We start from the raw sequence: 19373 nt of genomic DNA, 5'->3' as shown, positions 1-19373 counted from the left end.
CAGTAAAGGCAGAATCGATGAGGGGACAATAGGAAACACGGTGATCAGGGCCTGAGAGGATGAGATCAGATCAAGGGCATCTTTGAACATGCTGATTGAGATGTCAGCGCTCAGCAGTTCCGAGGGAAATTAGAGAATATCTCTGTGATAACTGGGTGGAGAACATTCAGGGTGCGACACAAAGATCAGAGATGGTGTTTAGCACAAGTCCTGCGGTTTGCTGGATGACAAAAACAGAGAGAAAATACCTTGCATCCATTTGAAAGGCAGGCATGTTGTGAATCTGGTGTTAGGTGATCTTATAACAAGTGGTCAGTGTTGAAAACAGGTGTAAATGGAATACAAAAGTGTAAAAAAATACTGAACACTACTATAATATAAAATAACGGTTTCCTATTTGAATTTATTTATTTATTCCTTTGAGGACAGAGCTAAATTTTCAGTAGGGGTGCACAAAAAATAATATCGGCTGATAATTAATTAATGTGCATCTCATCAGTAAAGCCAGTTATCTAATCAGTCTAATCAAAACACGTTCGTGGATTTTTTCAGTTTGTCAGTTAACAAAGCCTCTGTGTAGTAACAGCTGCTCTATTTGCATATCATGCACCTGATAGAATTTACCACTGAGATCCGCATTAATTATCGGCCGATATTTATCATGCACCCCTAATTTTCAGCAGCCATTATTCCAAAAAACATTCTAATATGGTAACTTGGTGCACAAAAAGCCATTTCTTATTTTTATTGATGTAAAAAAAAACAGTCGTGCTGCTTCATATTGTTTGGAAACAGTGATATTTTTCAGCATTCTCTGATAAATAGAAAGTAAAAAAAAAAAAAAAAAAAAAAAAATACTATATCTGAAATAAAAAAAAGTATATATATTTTCCATTATTATAGGTCTTTACTTTCAATTTTGATCAATTTATTGCATCCTTGTGATAGCTAGATAGAAGGATGGATTCAAGATTCAACCAGGAGTAAAATCATGTAAAATCATGATCAAATCACCTATATTGGATGCACAAAGACACATAAACAGGGCCTGTAAACAAACAGGTCTGTCATTTTGCATATGATGAAGCTTAGCCACTGAATGAACAGGTGGGCGCTATCTGAGGAATGTTTTTATAAAGAATAAATATAAAGCCACAATTATCGTCATAGCTAGAATGACATTGCGTTTGTTTTTTTTCATGTTGGAAACTACATTTAATAACTAGGAGTGACACAAAAGCCTAATTAAGATGGACTCTAGCTGCTTGATAAAGGAATGCTATGTAATTTTCACTGGTTCTTAAGCATGTTCTAGTTCATTTCGCACCCTGTTACACTAATTAACAGCTGAGACCACGACCGCATGAAATTACAGCCAAGAAAAACGGCGGCTTAACAAAAGGGATTTTGACAGTTCTTGGACAGTCTAAAGGCAGGTGTGAGCATGACATCAAACAATAATTACGTCTGTCATTGAGAGGCTTGGTACGCGGCGTGCACTTACTCCTCCAAAGCGCAGAAATACAGATGAAGAATTCAAGCATGAAAACCATAACCCGGTGGCGACAGTTTTCTGTTATCATACCATCAAATTATTCCCAAAATCCGTCTTTAAAGTAAATCCACACATCAGTGCGATCAACAAAATGTGACGTTGTAGAGTGATTTGACAGCTGAGCAGAAGACTGTGAAGTAGACTGGCCTGTGTCAGAAAATACTGATGCATAACCAAAACGCTTTACATTCCCATCAAGAACTGACTGCATTTCAATGCTGCCATCGTGTTGATGCTGTCGATCCCGTAATCTCTTCACCAAAGAAGATGGTTTAAACTTTAAATACACAAAAACATCCACTGACCAATCCATCTCATTTACTTGAAAATTCAATGGCTGAGGTACTCTGACATTTAATGAGATTTGAAGAAAACTTTGCACGTCAATTGCAATAAGTGGTTGAGGAGTCCATTAAACAGCACAAAATCAAAATATCTTTAGGTGAAGTGTGTCATTTATGCACCACTACCATCATCAAATGGATAGAGTATAAATATATAATAAAAATAAGTAATTAAGTTTTCACAAACACTCATGTCTACATCTACAAAACAAAAACCTGCTATGAAATTATTTTCCTTTTCAGCTTGGGATGCACCAATATAATAATTATTTCCCATTACAACAAGCTGATTAAAATTTTTTAATGTAATAGCTGATAACTGATTTAAATGATAATATTATAGAAATTATTTAAATAATTATATAAATAAATAATAAAACACTTAAAACTAAGAATCATAACTTTAAATGCAACAAGCTAATTTAGGCATCACAACATTATAAAGCATTAAAAAAAACATTTATATTTTTATATTTGCTAAAGAGTACATTTAACTGTTAAATTATTAGCACATTTTACACAAATATTAACTTGAAATGAGCATCAAGTGACCATCTAAATATGAAAATAAAAGAAATGAGCATGCACAATTAAATATTCTAATTCAGCTGATAACCAAAAAAAAAAAACATGAATAACCAAAAAACAAAAAAAAAACAACTATAAAAACTCTTAATATCGGTAAAATACCAAAAAACGATAAATGGTCAATTTTAAAATTTTATGTGTGTGTGTTCATGTATATATTTTTTTTCTTCGAAAATTGATATTTTTTACACAATATTATTAAATAAGCACTAGATGATAACAAAAGTCATGCAAATATAAATGTAGTGTAAATAAGCATGGACATTGCATAATATCCAATATTGGCCAAAACCAAAAACAAAAAGAGAGAAAAACTATTATAATAATATCTGCTGATAACCAATATCCGTTGACTTAAAAGTTCAAATACTGTTACACATGTACTTGAGGACTTACTGCTGGATACGCTGAAGTGGAAGCGTTAGCAAGTCCTCAAGTTTCTGCTGACTGAACTCAGGCCTCGACTCCTGGAGCTTTTTAAACCGTCGGAAGGCTTTGCTTTTCTTCACCTGAACCTGAGAAGGAAATGAACCATGAATCAAAAATCTGCTTCTGTGAAAAAAAACTTGATACAATAAGAGCACATTTGATAGAGCTAGCAATAATACTGTTTACCTCTAACCAACAGTATCACCTCCGTAGATGATGCATGTGTGGACGCACAATGAGACGAGACATCTCTGTTGTCTCTTATCACAACTTCTGAATAGAGCAACCCTGGTTTCATTATTAAATATACATTCACACAAACCAAGTCAGGCTAATTTTTTTTATTTTATGTCAAATTTGTTTTGAATTGTGCATCCATCTGAGAAAAGCATAGGTCGGTGCTACTTTTCTGTACTAAGTAAATAATAAATAAACCATAAATAAAAATAAATTAATCATATAAGCACAAGAAACAATCCATCATCTTCAAACGGCACACACCCTGTACAACACCTGCTCAGCAAACATTTATGGCTGTAGCAGCTGGGGTCTCCATCTGAGAAACACACCAACATTAAATCACAGCATCTCAGACGGACTGTGAGAGGAATCCATCATTCAGGACAGCCAAACAAAATAAAAAATAAAAACTCTGAATGAATCCTGTCAAATCCAAAGCTTTCCTAAAAATAATAGGCAAGTCATCAAAACTATATTACGGTAAACATATTAAAATTATATTATTAAAAACAACATCATTTTTAAACAAATTTATACATTTTGCCTGGAAAAAAAAACATTAAACATTTTAAATATTTAACAAAATATATTAATTTCCAGAGTAAATTAATTTTGAGAGTTTCATTATTAGTATTTTTAAAGATTACAACTGTTGTTTTCATTTGACCTTTCTATTTATCAAAGAATTATATTAAATATAGGAAACTGTAATATTTAATCTTAAAATAGAATTACTTTAAATTAATTTATAAATATAAATTAATTTATATTTGATCAGATAGATGTAGCCTTGTTAAACATTTACACCAGTAAAAAAAATTATTAATAAATAATATAAAAATAGCATAAAAAATTGGGTGGGGAATGGGAGGGCCTCATTGGCACAGAGATTAACCAGAAAAATTGAAATTGGCATTTTATGCCCAAAAGGTTGCAGACTCCTTGTATAGATATATTGTGCATTCCTAAAATAATTCAAAACCATCTAGATATCTTTTAAAAGCGTATTACTATATATTTATTAAAGTTATTATTGCACCAAACTTTCTAATACTGTATGTTCGGTCAAGGTTGAAGATTGTACTAAAATGGAAATTTTAAATATAAATATACATGTATAAATAATATGTAAAGAGAGTCTCATGTTGGGAAAACGTTGAGATCTTGGTCTAGATTGCTATTCTCTTAATAAGCTTCATGGGATGCTGGATTTTGAAGGACAAACGAGCCATGTTTTGAATCATGTGACATAGCAAACACACACCAGCCCATGTTCCAGCAATTACATCTATGTCTCGGCCAAGCGGAGGAATCAATGCTAACTTAAACAGCTCAGTCTGCAATCAATGAGAATCAGTCAATTGGCCGCACACACATTCCTCCTCTTAATTAAGACATTAATATCTGTGAGGCTCCAGGCTTCCCCTCAGATAAATAAAACCAGCATTAGCATGCAACTTGGAAGAGCTTTGCTGTGAGGCTAACTCTCAAACATATATTCAGTATTAGACACAATTACTGGCATAGGATGAAACACGTTACAATGCCCCCTCAGTTCACCATAAGCACATGGAAAACAGAAGTTAGCATTAGCCAGGCATGCCGATGATTCTTTCATGATGAATCAGTCATCCGTACACTTGGGTACAGGTGCCTTGCCGAGGGAGGAGCTAATTAGCAAAAAGAGAGACTGCCTATCTCACTTTTTTCTGGCTGACTGATGGAGGCTGCCCACTTAAGTCAGGCGTAATGAGATGGTAGTGTTGGACCTAATGGTACCGCTGGGCTTTGCCTGGAGAGATCTGTTTGCACAGAGTGTCATCCATAAGCCTTAATCAGGTAGGTGACTCCATGTTTTTTCACCGTTCCAAACGTCAATCATTCTGAATGGCGATCTTTGAGTTACTGACCTGACATTGTGTCTTCTTTTCTTTTTTCCCCCCACAAGGCAAAAAAAGGTGTCATAGAGGAGGAGTTGTACAACGATTTAATAGGTTTGGATTAAACATTCACTTATTAGAAGTAGAGCATGACATTCTGTCAATACTGCACATTACCATAGAATCTGTATTAAATACATATTCATGATTTCATTTCGATAGCTGTAGCCATCGGCTTTTGTGTAAGCAGGTGACCTCTATCCAGGTAAAAGAAGGCATTTACTCACAATAAAACCAATATCAGCAATGATTTTTATAAATCATAATCAAAGGAAATGGAAAGTGACACAATCAGTGAAATGTAATAATATTCACTTTAATTTATACAACCATATTCACGCACACATTACTCAAGACCATACAAATATGTCACATACTAATAGTCACAATTGTAAGCACGTTTGTCAATGCCAAACGCATAGCATGTGAACAGAAGTGAAAAGGGGTCAAATTTAACTAGTGAAACATTTAACTTCAACTTACCAAGAGGACTTTTTTAGCCGTCTGAATGTTGTCAACGTAAGTGTTATACAGCTGCAGATGAGCGCAGAACTCCTCAAACCCGACACCAAACCTCCCCAGCTCTAGATGAGTGAGTAGGGTCCTGTTAAAAACAAGTAATAAGTCAAACTATTATTTGCCTTATGCAATGTAATATAATCAGACTTCAATAAATTTTTCATACCTCAAATGTACAGTAAATTAAATAAATATTTAAATATTTATATACAATATAAATTATATAGAAAATTTATATATTTTTAAATTCAAATATTGTACATTAATTATTAATAAAACCATTAATTATACTTAATTCAAATAAACTCATACAAACTCAACAATAAAAATAGATAAATATAAAATTAAATACACAATAACATTTTTTTAAAATTAAAAATACTTTCAATTTTATATAAATACATACAAACACACACATTTATAAATAAATTAAATAATGCATTTGTTAGCCACTACTAGTAATACATAATATTTTATTGAAAAGGGTGTGTGTGTTTATAATTATATAATTATATATATATATATATATATATATTAGGGATGTCAACGATTAATCGATGATCGATTAATTGTCGATAAGAGATGCAATCGATTAAGGCTATCGATGGTCGGTTAACCGATTCAATGTTGGGCTGCGTGCGGCTCATGCGCACTCAACACGTGCGAGCGGCTGTGAGTGACGGTGACGATATATAAAAGCATCATCATTCATTCACAATGTACAAATTAAGCTTTTAATGTGATTTAAACTTTAAAGTACATTAAAATAGAAACAACATAAAAGTTCTTCAACATTAAATGCAATAGAAATGTAGTTACTAATCATTTCATCAGATAACTGTTTTATATCGTGCGCTTTGCAGGGCTGCGGGACACAGTGACAGGACAGGTAGTCTATTCATTCCTACAACTTGTTAATTCATTCCTACGAATTATTAATGTGGCAATTGTCCATGTTTGATTAATTTTGTTCCCCAAATAACCCATGATTTAAGTGAAATAAGGGAACAAATTAATAAATCGAACGAATTCTTAATTCATGAAATCTTTAATTTCCCTTCCCATGTTTACCACAGTAAGAGATGCGAAAACAGTTATTAAAAGCGAAAGATAATAAAATAAACCTGGGAAATTAGAGGGTTAGACTATGAAGATTTAGGAAAAGAAACAATGCCTAAATATACTGAATTTGTGGAAATTCGTGACCAACCGGCAAACCAGAACAAAGCCGCGTAAATGAAGACTATGGGGTCCAAAAGCATGGTCGCGATCTAACATTTTCCAGTTAACCTATTATTCCTCTAATAAACAAAGCTTTTATACCACACTTGTCATAATCAGATCTTATCATTTCTAAATAAATAATTGCTGGATTCAAAACAGCGATTAATAGGCGCTGTGACCGACACATTCCTGGAGCATTCAGTTTAAATAGACCGAGTATACCGGTCCACTCTGCTGTTATGCCAAGGACGTTTTTGCTCATATGAAGAGGATCATCTTTTCCGTCTATATGCGAATGCGTGTTAAGTACAAGCCTAGTTTACATTATAAATAATAGTTTAACATTCAAATACATTGCGAATATGGAAACATTTCGATTTGTGCCGAATGAGACATGAGCAATAACCTCCAAATAAATCTAGCCAAAGCCGCGCTCGCTCATCCTCGTCTGCACGCATGCACTGTCACGATCTAATGATTTTAATGATTACGGATTTTTAAAAATCTGACATTTTCTAGGACAGAATCCAGCAGGATCAAATTAATGTGAGCAACTGTGTTTTGGTGCAGCAGCGCCGATGTAGTTCACTTAATGTGCAGCGCAGTCACACGCGCTCCACATTTCGGATAATTTTATACAATAATGTCAGTTGAAAACATTGCAATTGTGCTTTAAAATACAACAACGAGCACCACAAAACCATTTAAAGATGCGCGTTCAGCGTTCTCCGTGCGGGATTGGAAACTGTCAACAAAGTAAAATGACCTCAAAAGTATGGCGCGCTCTCTTCATTTTATCAAATGATCATAATCGCATCTATTCATTTTATAATCCTGCTACTAGCATTTTATTCAGACTAAAACCTCTTTAATTCAAGTGAGAAAGCGTTTTGTGTGTGTGTGTGTGGCTTTTGCACATCCTGTCATACCGCTGACTGCGTGCCTGCAATAGACGCATTTTGCAGTATTATGGTTAACGATTAATCGATTAATTGATCGTTAATTTAAACGACGATCGATCATGGAAATAATCGAAATTTGACATCCCTAATATATATATATATATATATATATATATATATATATATATATATATATATATATATATATATATATATATATATATATAATAAAAACTGGAAAAACTTTTAAACTAAAATATTGTATTTTACGAAAAATGAATTCATTCAATAAACATATTGATGAATGTTAATAAAATATATATTTTTCACATTAATTAGTCTAAATTAATTTTTCCTGTCATGCAAATCCACAATTAAATATTAGGTCATACTTCCAAAGACCATCATCATACTGTGTCAAATCATCAACAATTAAGTGCGGTTAACTTAAAAAAATAAATATCAGGGCACACTTTAATGTTACCCTACCCTGCAGTCTTGCCACCGCACTCCAAACACAATGATAACTCTGATACAGTTTTGGAAATCAAGGCACTTCTTGTCAAAAATAATGAGGAGGATTAGTTCAGAGGCAGACGTATTTGCAAAAGGAAGCGTTTTTAGTCAGATTTGTGTGGTGTCATACGAGGGCTTCTCCCTGTGGGTGACACACTTATTTGAGACAAGGGTGCTGAGGCTAGCGCCCAAGGGCAAGCGTGCGGTGCTTTGTAGCGGGAACGCACTCATTGCAAAACCAGGAACAAAACAAGGTGTTCAAGAGGAATGGGAGAGCTGGTGCTCTGGCTGTCAGAAACATTAGGGTGACATGGGTATAATTCAAGGGTGAGGGTGCTGACACTTGTGAAGGAGCTTATTATCCAAACTAGGCAAGGTAGCTATTGCGCATACATACCACTTAGACCGAACAGAAATACAGATACGGATACACACACACACACACACACACACCCTAATAATGTTCCCTGAGACTTCATGGTTTTTAGAAGGAGCTTTTTGTGATTGAAGTTGATTTAAATAGATTTTAATGAAGTTGCAAGCCAAGGTAGCCTCTGTTCGTAATCAGGAGATGCTAGATCAGCCGAGAGAGTTCTTCTAACGAGGGCAAAGGGCGGGAAAAATAGTGTTTCCTTTTTCCTCCTCACAGCCAGAGGCTATTATGATAAATATGAAATTATGACTTACATTTTTTATGCTCTTTTTTTTAGGGCAATTAAATTCTCTGGCTATCAGAAAGATGACAAAGACAACATTAGCATTCCTCCTGCGTCACGTTAATCTACATTAATTCTTAGTGGTTGTGACATCTGGGCTCGGCACAGACTCAACCAAACAATGAAGGGACTATGTGGCTTCATTTGCTGGAAGTGAGAATTAAGGAATACTAATTATCGTCAATGAATAGTTAGCAGCAACACAGACACTCGGAAAAACACAAATATGTACAGGACCCAAAAGCATGGTTTGGGTTGTAAGGAGACTCCCTCCTCCCTTCAATAGCGACGAGGACCCTCTTGCTTCATATCGGATACCATTTGATCTATTTCCACACCACATTTACCCTCATTAAGAAAACCCCTAGGCGCACTCGTTTCGCTCTCAAATACGTTTTTGATTTTGTGCTACTTAAGTTTATGCCCTTTCAAGTTGGTGCTCACTGTTGCATTCTAGGAAAATTGGGTTCTTCCCACTGTTGCCTTACTCCACTCATCAGATAAACAGCCATAATTCTGATGAATGGCAGTGGCATGACAGTATATTCACAATTAAATCTTATTGTATGGAAAAAAGCAGCTTAGACAGCTAACTAAATATCATCTTTTTCATTTCACAGAATAAAGAAAGTCAAATAGGTTTTGAAAAACATGAAGAGAAGTATTTTACATTTTATTATTTTTTTTGGCCTAATCATTAAAGGTTCAAATCAACAATGGTTTATAAATTAAAATGCATTAATACTTATTTTTCTTTTATATTTCCGACTATAAAGTGCATATTGTGTGTGATAAAAAACAATCTACAGCGCAGCTCCTGTCCTTGTTATCAGTTTTTCTGTGTTTCGACCAGTCCAAGATAAAAAGTGATGATTTCAGCTAAGGATTCAAATAACCTTCAGCAGCCAGCACAGATATCAACATGCATCTGAAGAAGCTTCTTGATAATGATGTGGTTTTGGAGTGCGCAAGCACTTTATTCCTTTTAATTAGTCAGCCACTGCTGACTGTTCACAGATCTAAATTGAGAGACTGCCATTATGCTTCACCCAGCACTTCAATAACCGATTCTAATGATGATATATGGTAACCGAGCACCGATTTATCCAATACATCGGGCTCTGAAATTCAGCCCTCCATCTTCATTCAGCCTCTGTTTGTAGAGAGGCCCGTCAGTCAGGCACTGATAGGAGCCTCGGGGACCCACGGTGATTCATTATTCAGACAATTTTATGATTCTCAATCAACAGGGCCTAGATAAAGCCCTCAAAGGCAGTCCCCCTTCCATTCATTTGGCAATTCGAAATATGTACACAATGAAGCCACACGGCAGTAACTTAAATGAGAACTTCGGCCAATTTAGCATTAATGAAATCTCCTCACTAGGTTTTTCCTGTTTGCAAATGTCTCTTCGAGCTTGTCAGGTAAATTCTGTAAGATTGATCAGGTTGTTACATATATCAAACACTGCTTACCTGCACTTAGGGGCAATCATCTCTCTATTGCAAACGTGAAGGACTTAATAAAATGCTGGAAACACTATCAGCCTTTTATTAAGACCTTCAAGCTTGCAACAGAGAGATGATTGATCCTCAGTTCAGGTGAGCGGTGTTTGATATATGTAACAACCTGATCAATCCTTGCAGGCTATTGGACATTAGAAGAGGGCTTCTGCTTTTGCTTTCAGATGTAGTACATCAAAACACAGCACGCTTCACCATAGATAGCCTCAGATAAAATTAACAAGCACAGCCTTTTTGACACCGGTGAGTTAATATGTTGTTAGTCTGACCAGCCTGCATGGGCAGATCAATGCCAACTGTTCTTCAGGCCAGTTTTTCTGATGAATTATTTTTTGTTTCCAGCGGCTCTGGATCTTCATTTGCTCAAGCTGCCATAAAAGCCCCTCAAGCAGAGTGTCTAATCATTTTTTATACAGAAGAGTCACAGCTGGGTTTCACCACTTACCATGACCACTCTACCATTGGTATTTAAAAAATAAATAAATAGACTATTTACTGTTTTTTTTTTTTACATTTGTTGACAGAAACCCCCTTAGCTGTTCTAAATTCACTGTAAACCACGGCTTCGCTTTTATAAAATGCTTATTCCAGACACATAGTTTTCACAGAATAAAACCGAGAGAATAAAGTTCAATGATATAAATTAAAAGTATTCTTCCAACAAACAATGTAGTTCCTCAGAAACAGTTGTGGTTCCAAGAAAGTGGTTGCCAAAGGTATATGTTTGTAGTGTAATTCACCACAGCTTCGAACGCGGCTCAGAATCAAGGACCGGAACTATAAATTTTATAAAGAGCTTTTATATATATGTGATAACCAGTCCTAAGTCGCTGGGGCATATTTGTAGCAATAGGCAAAAAAACATGGTATGAGTCAGAATTATTAATTTTTCTTTTATGCCAAAAATCATTAGGATATTAAGTAAAGATCATGTTCCATTAAGAAATTTTGTACATTTCCTACAGTAAAGATATCAAAACTTAATTTTTGATTAGTAATATGAATTGCTACAAATTCATTTGGACAACTTCAAAGGCGATTTTATCAGGGTTTTTTTTTTTTTTTTTCTCAAATAGTTGCATCTCAGCCTAATATTGTCCGATCCTAATAAACCATACATCAGAGGAAAGCTTATTTATTCAGCTTTCAGATTTCAAAAAATTTACACTTAAGACTGGTTTTGTGGTCCAGGGTAAGAAATAAAATGCATATGTGACCCTGATCCACAAAAGGCAACATTTCTAGTTTAATTATTTTCATTTAATATTTATATTTTATTTAAGCTTGATTTCAGTTACCAAAAACAATTTTACAAGTTTAACAAAAACAACACTGGTTCATGTTCAAATGCATTTCTTGGTGTATTAATATTATTTTTTGTCTTAAGAGAATGTAAACAAGTCGGACACAAAAAAAAAGCACATTACAGCTACCGAAATTTTGGTATTATATAATCATATTCCCCTCCAGCCCTCCTCATCTCAAAGTTCTTACTGGATAAAATCTGACTTGTATTAAATAGCCTGATGCCTATAACTGGAGAATCCACTACAGTAGTTCAGGAGCAGAGCCGGATTATCCATAAGGGCACTTGGGCCGGTGCCCAGGGGCCCCAACCATTCACAACAACTAGTGGGGGCACCACATGTCACAAGCTTTAAAAATATTGTTTGTAAATTGTTTTATTATTAACTTGAAAGTCTTAAAAGACCATACATAACTCGTTTATGAACACTAACTTAACAACAACAATAATAATAATAAATTATAAATAAATAAAGATTACATGACCAGTATCAGTCCCCCCCTTCCGTCCCCAACCTGTCAGAGTTGAGCTGGTCCACAACAAGTACGCGCAAATGTGTAATTTTTTTAACGGCTACAGAAAATGAATCAAAATGGACAGACGTCAATTGAGTGGTTTTGCAAAAATAAAGTTAAAGAAAGACAAGGACGCTAGACGTTTAGCTACAATTCAAAATGTTCCAGGGATCGAAAGTTTTTTTTTAACTAGTGAAGAATGAGCTCAGGACGACAATGACACAGAAACTATTGACTGCACTATCGCTTGCTCTCCCCGTTTACCATTGAAGTTAAAGTTAAAACATTACCGTCTCCAGCCGCGAGAGGGCGCTCTATGCTGCTCAGTGCTCCTGTAGTCTACACTGAAAACATAGCGCCCTCTCGCGGCTGTAGACGGTAATGTTTTCTCTTTGTTCTTGGTTCTAAATAAATGCGAATTATAATCCAGTGTAATTTATATATGTTTTTTTCCTTGTCAGGACGTGTTTTTGGACTAATGCGACTTAAACTTAGGTGTGACTTACAGTCCGAAAAATACGGTAGTTGGACAAGTTAATAAATTACATTTGATTTGAGAAATCACCTTAATTATGTCTTGGGGGGGCAGGGGGGGGGGGGGGGGGGCATTTGAGGTATAGTGCCCAGGGGCACCACACTTTTTTAATACGGCCCTGTTCAGGAGGAAAGACTGAGTATCAGTAATGAACGCATGATAATGAACCCTTTCATTAAAAATCCATGTTTAAAACATCAGCGATTGCAAAAAGCTTATTTTTATCAACACAAAAGGCTTGGAAGACACAAACAACAAGCCGCCATCACCCATGATGGTAAGTATAGAGGGATAACATAAAATACTCTGAAGAAAGTGCAGCTGCAAGCCTAAATCCAGCATCCGCATCGATTCGCAATCCAATTAAAGAGAATAACATAAGATAAGGCACACCAGGCAATCTCCAAGTTCTCAAACTTGATTCTCCTGTTAGACCCAAATTAATACTCCCCTACCCTCTCGTCCTTTTTAAACGGTATCAAAGCCAGCCACCCTCAGCCGTCTCTCTCCCCTGAGCGTGAATATACACTTAATTATTTAAAGAATACTTACTGGTTTATTAAATGAATGGATTTAATTGAACTGAAGATGCTTTCTCTAATGTCCTGCCTGAGGGTTCCTTTGGCCTTCAAGATCTCCACAAAGTACTGGAGAAAAGAAAGAGACATGAAAATTCAATTTTCAGACTACCATCGTACATGACTCTTCATCTTACCGAGAGTGTCACCTCTCGTCACACACCCTTGAGACAAAGCGAGAACATATCTGTGAAGGGCTAAGCATTTTGCAGCAATGACATCTCAATTACCTCCAGCGGGTTAAAATGAGCCGCATGTCTAACACAGCTCCACCAGAGGCGGGAGGTGACGTGGTTTCTCAAAATAAGTTTTAACGTTGTTTAATTAGCTGCGGCATTCAAAAGCAATGAGACTGACGTGCGAGTTCTCCATGTTAGCTTTTCAAGTTCAAATGCCAATTTTGATATTCAACACAATATGCACAGAAATGATATGAAATCTCAGCAATCTTAAAAGTAAAACTAATTAGCTGCGAAATAAATTCCTTGAATAGGTTATAAACCATCAGTTTCAAAAGAATAGCCCTGTGATGGTGTTAAGGGCCACTCAGTAAACAGAAAACCTTGTGAAACAGTTCAAAATATAAAGCGAAGATAATTCGAATTTCAGACTAGGATTTTCTGATGATTAACATGTTTTTCTGTTTCTATGACTGAATCCAGCCCTGACAAGTGTTTCTCTATCAGCATATTGTTCGATGCAAGATGGACCAGTGCAGCCCATGGGTGTTTGTGTTTTGGCCGGTTGAGAGACTAACCGTGACGATTAGATCCAGCTGGTGGCAGTAGCTTTTTTCACTCTGGACTAGCTCGCGGGCTGTGCGGCTCCTCTTCCTCTCCCAGCGGTCCCGCTGCTCTTGAATGCTGCGAATGCCCATGGGGGTGAACGGACTCGGAGCAAAACTCATGACCGACCAGTGTGCTGATTCCAGATCAGTATTACTACCTACAAACAGTAAATCACTGTTAAAAAAACATCAAAATCACTAGTTGACCAATACAAAAATTTGATGACAAATAAAATGCATAAAACATATCCAGTTTATAGTTTATTTTTCATCCATCAGCAATGAAATCTACACATTATATATATATATATATATATATATATATATATATACATACACACACACACACACACACACACACACATAATTGAAAATATTTAAAATATTAAATTACTTTCTAAAATTATTTCATCCTCATCTTTCACTGAGTTTGTTCATATTCAGATTTTTTTTATATAAAATAATTTTTAATGTACATTTTTTTTAATGTAAAATTCATTATATTCTTATGCATTATTTATAAGTAATTACAATATATTAAAAAGAATGATTTGTAAATAAATTATGATTTATTAAATTATTTCAGCCTTATTTATTTCACTGAGTTTGCTTAGTTACACTGGTATTTTTATAATTCATAATTTGATAAAATGTTATAATTTTTTATAATATTATTTTTTTACTTTTATTCATTGCATTTGATACAAATAATTATATGTAGTACTGATTAAAATAACAAAATGAAAATATTTAATATGTTAAATGATTTTACAGCAGCCTCACATCTTCTGACGACTTTATTTTTTTATTTTTTTTATTATTATTACAGAAGTACGTATTTAGCCAATTTCATCACTTCTATTATTAGGGTGTTGAAAATCCATATTTTGACATTTGTAAATTACAATCAATATGGTACAATTACTAAGCAAATGCCATTGGCTCCACAGACCAAGTATGAGGGACGACCAACAATCCAGTCCCCTATGAATTCGTAATGACAAACAAACAACGTATGCAGAGGATAAGCCACCAATTAAGAGGAGCCAAACCTACACACACATCCCAACAACACTGAACAGCACACACTCTTGATCTATGACTTAGTACATGCTTTCTCTCTCTTAGCTAAGTAAAGTCTCTCCATCAGCCGGTGGTGCTGTCCCTCGACTCTGGGGTGTCCTCTCTGCACTGCCTCATTAGTGTCAGCTCTAATGGAGCATCAGGGCCAGAAAAAGGAACGAGACCAACACTTTAACAGCAATTAACCCTTGTTCCCTCCCGAGGGAGACTGGCGTCAGCCCTTCTATAACACACTGTAAACAGGCAGCCCGATCAACCCGAAAAGACAGAGCTGCGCATACGGGTATCCACGAGGATCCCAATCCCATCCCATCTGTCTTTGTGGTGTGGCCCATCCCCTTGTTTGTACAAAACCTCCACAAAACCAGAGCGAATGTGAAATGAATCCCCTGAAGTTGCGCGCGCCCCATGCAGCCTCTGCTAAGTGCTGCGTGTGAAGCCACGGTCCACTTTTACCAGCAACTTACTGTAAATTGCATCACTCTCGACGCTCAAATAAGCAGTCAATTTTGAGAAATATTGCAGCATTTTAGGCCCAGTGAAGCCAATTAAAAGCCAGCTGAAGAGGATTGGGGTCAGGAGAACCTAGTTAAAAAGACTAAATATGGAGCAACTGGCAGGGTTTGTTTGCATAACTCAGCGCTTATATTAAACAAGACCACTTTCTTTTGTTCAGGATAAGATTTTATGCATACATATAGAAAATTACACATGCAAACCCTGGTTTTCTTTACAAATACTATTGTATCTAAATGTAAAGGTGCTGGGTAACACTTTAAAATAAAACAGTGGAACATGACCAGCATTGGCAAATCCACAGGTCTGTTTCCCAGAAGAGCCACATGGATCAGGGGTGGAGCTGGAGCACCAAATATTCCCACTCACTTTTATTGCAATGATGGTTTCTAGGATCTGCAGTGCCATTATAATTTATATATAATAGTTTTTGTTAATATTTTGAGTTAGAATTTACATTTTCTGTTTCTTTTCTGTTTCTGTCACTTTTTTTAAATTTCACTTTCATTTATTAGCTTTAGTTTATATGGTTTTGTTATTTTCGTTTATTCAACAACTAACTGATTAAATATTTCAGAGCTAAGCAAAAGCATAAACATTTAGGCTAGATTCCCTATAGAAATTTCCATGACTTTCGCATTACTTTTTAAGACTTTAATCATTTCCATGATTTTTGCAGGCCCAAGAAATCACAATTCACAGGGGGATTGTATAGCATATATACAGTAGCCTAAGTGATACTGAAATTATTCATATTGGGCTCTGTTTGAACCTAGCAACAAGGCATTGTTAAGAAGAAAAAACTAATTCTAATTTAATTATCATTATTTTGTTATATATATATATATATATATATATATATATAAAATTTAAAAAAGAAGAAGAAATGTGCCTAATAGTTTAGCTGCATTTGCTTTGTATTTTTGCCGCAGGGGTGTAACTTACTTCTAAAGTTTACATTTATTTCTTGCTTAATATATGGGATATCTGAGACTAGAAGTAGACTTACAAGTAATCTAGCCAATGATATATGATCTCATCGAGTAAGAAATGTTGTTTATAATAAGCTCTTACAATTCATAAAAGTATTAAGTATCAATCTTTAGTATACACATAACATTCTTCGCTTTAAGGGTCTCTTAGATCCTAAACAGAACCTTAGGGTTAAATAAATAAGTAGCTTTACTTGCTACTTGATTAACAATTCATTATTTTTTTACATTAAAAACTCTTAATGTCAACAGGCAGTGGGCTGCTTTTATGTTTGTTAAAACTTTCATATCACAGAAGATCAAAAACACAGAATTGTGGATCCTATTTTTGTATAACGTTAACGATTTCAAAACAGATTATACACAAACCTACGAGGTTACCCTTTTGAACGCAAAGACAGACATCATTAGCTCACGGTTAAACGCAGGGGACTGCATATTATGTATGACATATTTGAATAGAGTTAATAAAAATAAAAAAACTTTTTCTGATGACTGAACACAAGAACGTTGTAGAAGTAACGTTACACTTCCGTTGTCATGTGTTTTTCAGATTAAAACTAGACTGAAGTAGTCTACAGTTTATAAAACTTCGTGATACGGTAACCATTTTAAAAAAAAATCGTTTAAAAGACGATATAGAAGAAGGTATAAATATAGAAACATTTCATACCTGACGTCGTTCGTTCTTTTCAAATTGAATGCAGGCGCTCTTTCTTGCACTCTCAGAAGTTCCGGGTTTTTCTGCGCTCTGATTGGTGCTCACAGACATCGAAACTAGGCCGCCCCCGTGACGTCATCACGATGCAGAGTCAAGCGCTAGGGGTCATTTCACCGAAAGGCTGCTTTCTGTACCCTATGTGTCATTCAGAACAACCATATAAGTGTAAACAATTAAATGTATTTATACGTGGAAAGGCTGACATCAACAATTAAATTAATAATGATAGTCTATAGCTAAATAATTCATCTTATTTCTAAAAAGAAATCGATAATATTTTATATATAAATATAAATATATATATAATTTTTTTTTTATATAATACTCATAGTGAAATTTACTTACCCTACTTTAAATCATCCTTTCAAAATAAAAAAAAGATAGAAATAGAATGACCCCTTAGAAATGTATAGTAGGCTATTATTGACTGACCTGCCTGATCTTACTGACATGCATGTTTTATACTCAAGACTAAAACTGGACAGATTATTTATAACTTATGTTATTGTTTATGATCATCAAGAACAAGCTGGAGCACACATGAGATGAGAAAAATGCTTAAATTGTGAAGCAACACAGTTTTTGTCAAATCTCAAACTTATGGTATGCCCCTTCAGAAGAGTCTAAGGCATTTTAGGTGAATCCAACAGCTTCAAAGTGCAAACAGAAAATAAATATATCTTCTAAATAAGTTGAAACCATAATTTTACCTTTAACTTTTGCATCCTAGGAGTTAAGAAGGGGAGATTACTCCTGATGATTCAACTTAGGAAATGAAGAGAGGAGAAAACACACCTCAGCAAATTTATGCTAATTATACAAGTGTTGGCAAGATGAAAGTGATGCCCTGTGATCAGCCTTGGCACAGTGATAGCCCCTAACTCCTCATAGACAGTCCCTCTAATAGAAGGAAACCCATTAGGACCCCCAAGTTCTAAAGTGCAAGCAACAACTTCTCAAACTATGTGCTTCTCCTTCTCCTTCCCATAAAACAAAAAGCTTGCAGTCCGACATCAGCGAGAACACTGACATCTAGTGTTGTCTGTGTGGCAATCTGAAAGTGTCAATCCTCTGACCGACATGACAGATCCAGCATCTGCATGTAAAGCATTACCAACAGGCATGATTTTATAGTCCTCTTGCATTCTGTCCAGTTCTGCCTATATATATATTTACATAATCTATCTGTATATTATGTTCATAGTACACCTATCTGTACATCATGCTGATAGTATTTATAATCTGTAAATTATGCCCATAATACTTATCTGTATAGTTATTACACATATTGTACACCTTGTATATTCTGTACTTACTGCTTATAGCTCTTCTGGTTAGATGATAACTGCATTTTGTTGCTTTGTACCTTACATGTGCAGTTACAATAAAGTTGAATCTAATCTAATTATGAACTTTTTAATAATTAGACATGTTTAGAGTGCATGATCTTCTCTTAAAAGGATAGCTCTCCCAAAAATCATTTACTTAAGCCCATGTGGTTCCAAAACTATATGACTGACTTTCTTCTGTGTTTTTGTGTAATGAACGTCAATGGTATGAAAGCCTTTTGCTGCCATGAGATAAAAAAATATAATTATAATAGTAACAATAAAAAGGTAATTGCGACTTTTTATCTCACAATTCAGACTTTTCTTCCTCACAATTCTGAGCTTTTATTTACATTTATATTTACATTTAGTCATTTAGCAGATGCTGTTATCCAAAGCGACTTACAATTGAGGACAATAGAAGCAATCAAACCAACAAAACAGCAACAACATGTGAGTGCATGTGACAAGTCCAGGTAAGTTTCATTGTTTTGTTTTTTTAACCTCACAATTCTG

The 19373-nt window shown here is 35.0% G+C and overlaps 1 protein-coding gene across 2 annotated transcripts in view; it reads right to left on the bottom strand.

The window, feature by feature from the left end:
- The window catches only part of LOC127976079 (rho guanine nucleotide exchange factor 39), a 36929-nt gene extending 19286 nt beyond the window's left edge, over positions 1–17643 (bottom strand). Inside the window, exons 1-5 of one of the 2 annotated variants that reach the window (XM_052580198.1) lie at positions 17482–17643; positions 14188–14375; positions 13405–13499; positions 5580–5700; positions 2884–3002 (exon numbers count right to left, since the gene is read on the bottom strand). In XM_052580198.1, the coding sequence (XP_052436158.1) occupies positions 2884–3002; positions 5580–5700; positions 13405–13499; positions 14188–14337 (485 nt within the window). In that variant the 5' untranslated portion in view covers positions 14338–14375; positions 17482–17643. Of the gene's footprint in view, positions 1–2883; positions 3003–5579; positions 5701–13404; positions 13500–14187; positions 14393–17481 lie in introns of both variants that reach the window. The other variant, XM_052580207.1, reaches the window with a different exon arrangement.
- Positions 17644–19373: the final 1730 nt, after the last annotated feature.

Source organism: Carassius gibelio, chromosome A4 (genome assembly GCF_023724105.1).
Source record: "Carassius gibelio isolate Cgi1373 ecotype wild population from Czech Republic chromosome A4, carGib1.2-hapl.c, whole genome shotgun sequence".
NCBI classification, from domain to species: domain Eukaryota; kingdom Metazoa; phylum Chordata; class Actinopteri; order Cypriniformes; family Cyprinidae; genus Carassius; species Carassius gibelio.
The sequence above is the reverse complement of the archived record's forward strand: the minus strand, read 5'-3'. Positions and strand labels throughout refer to the sequence as shown.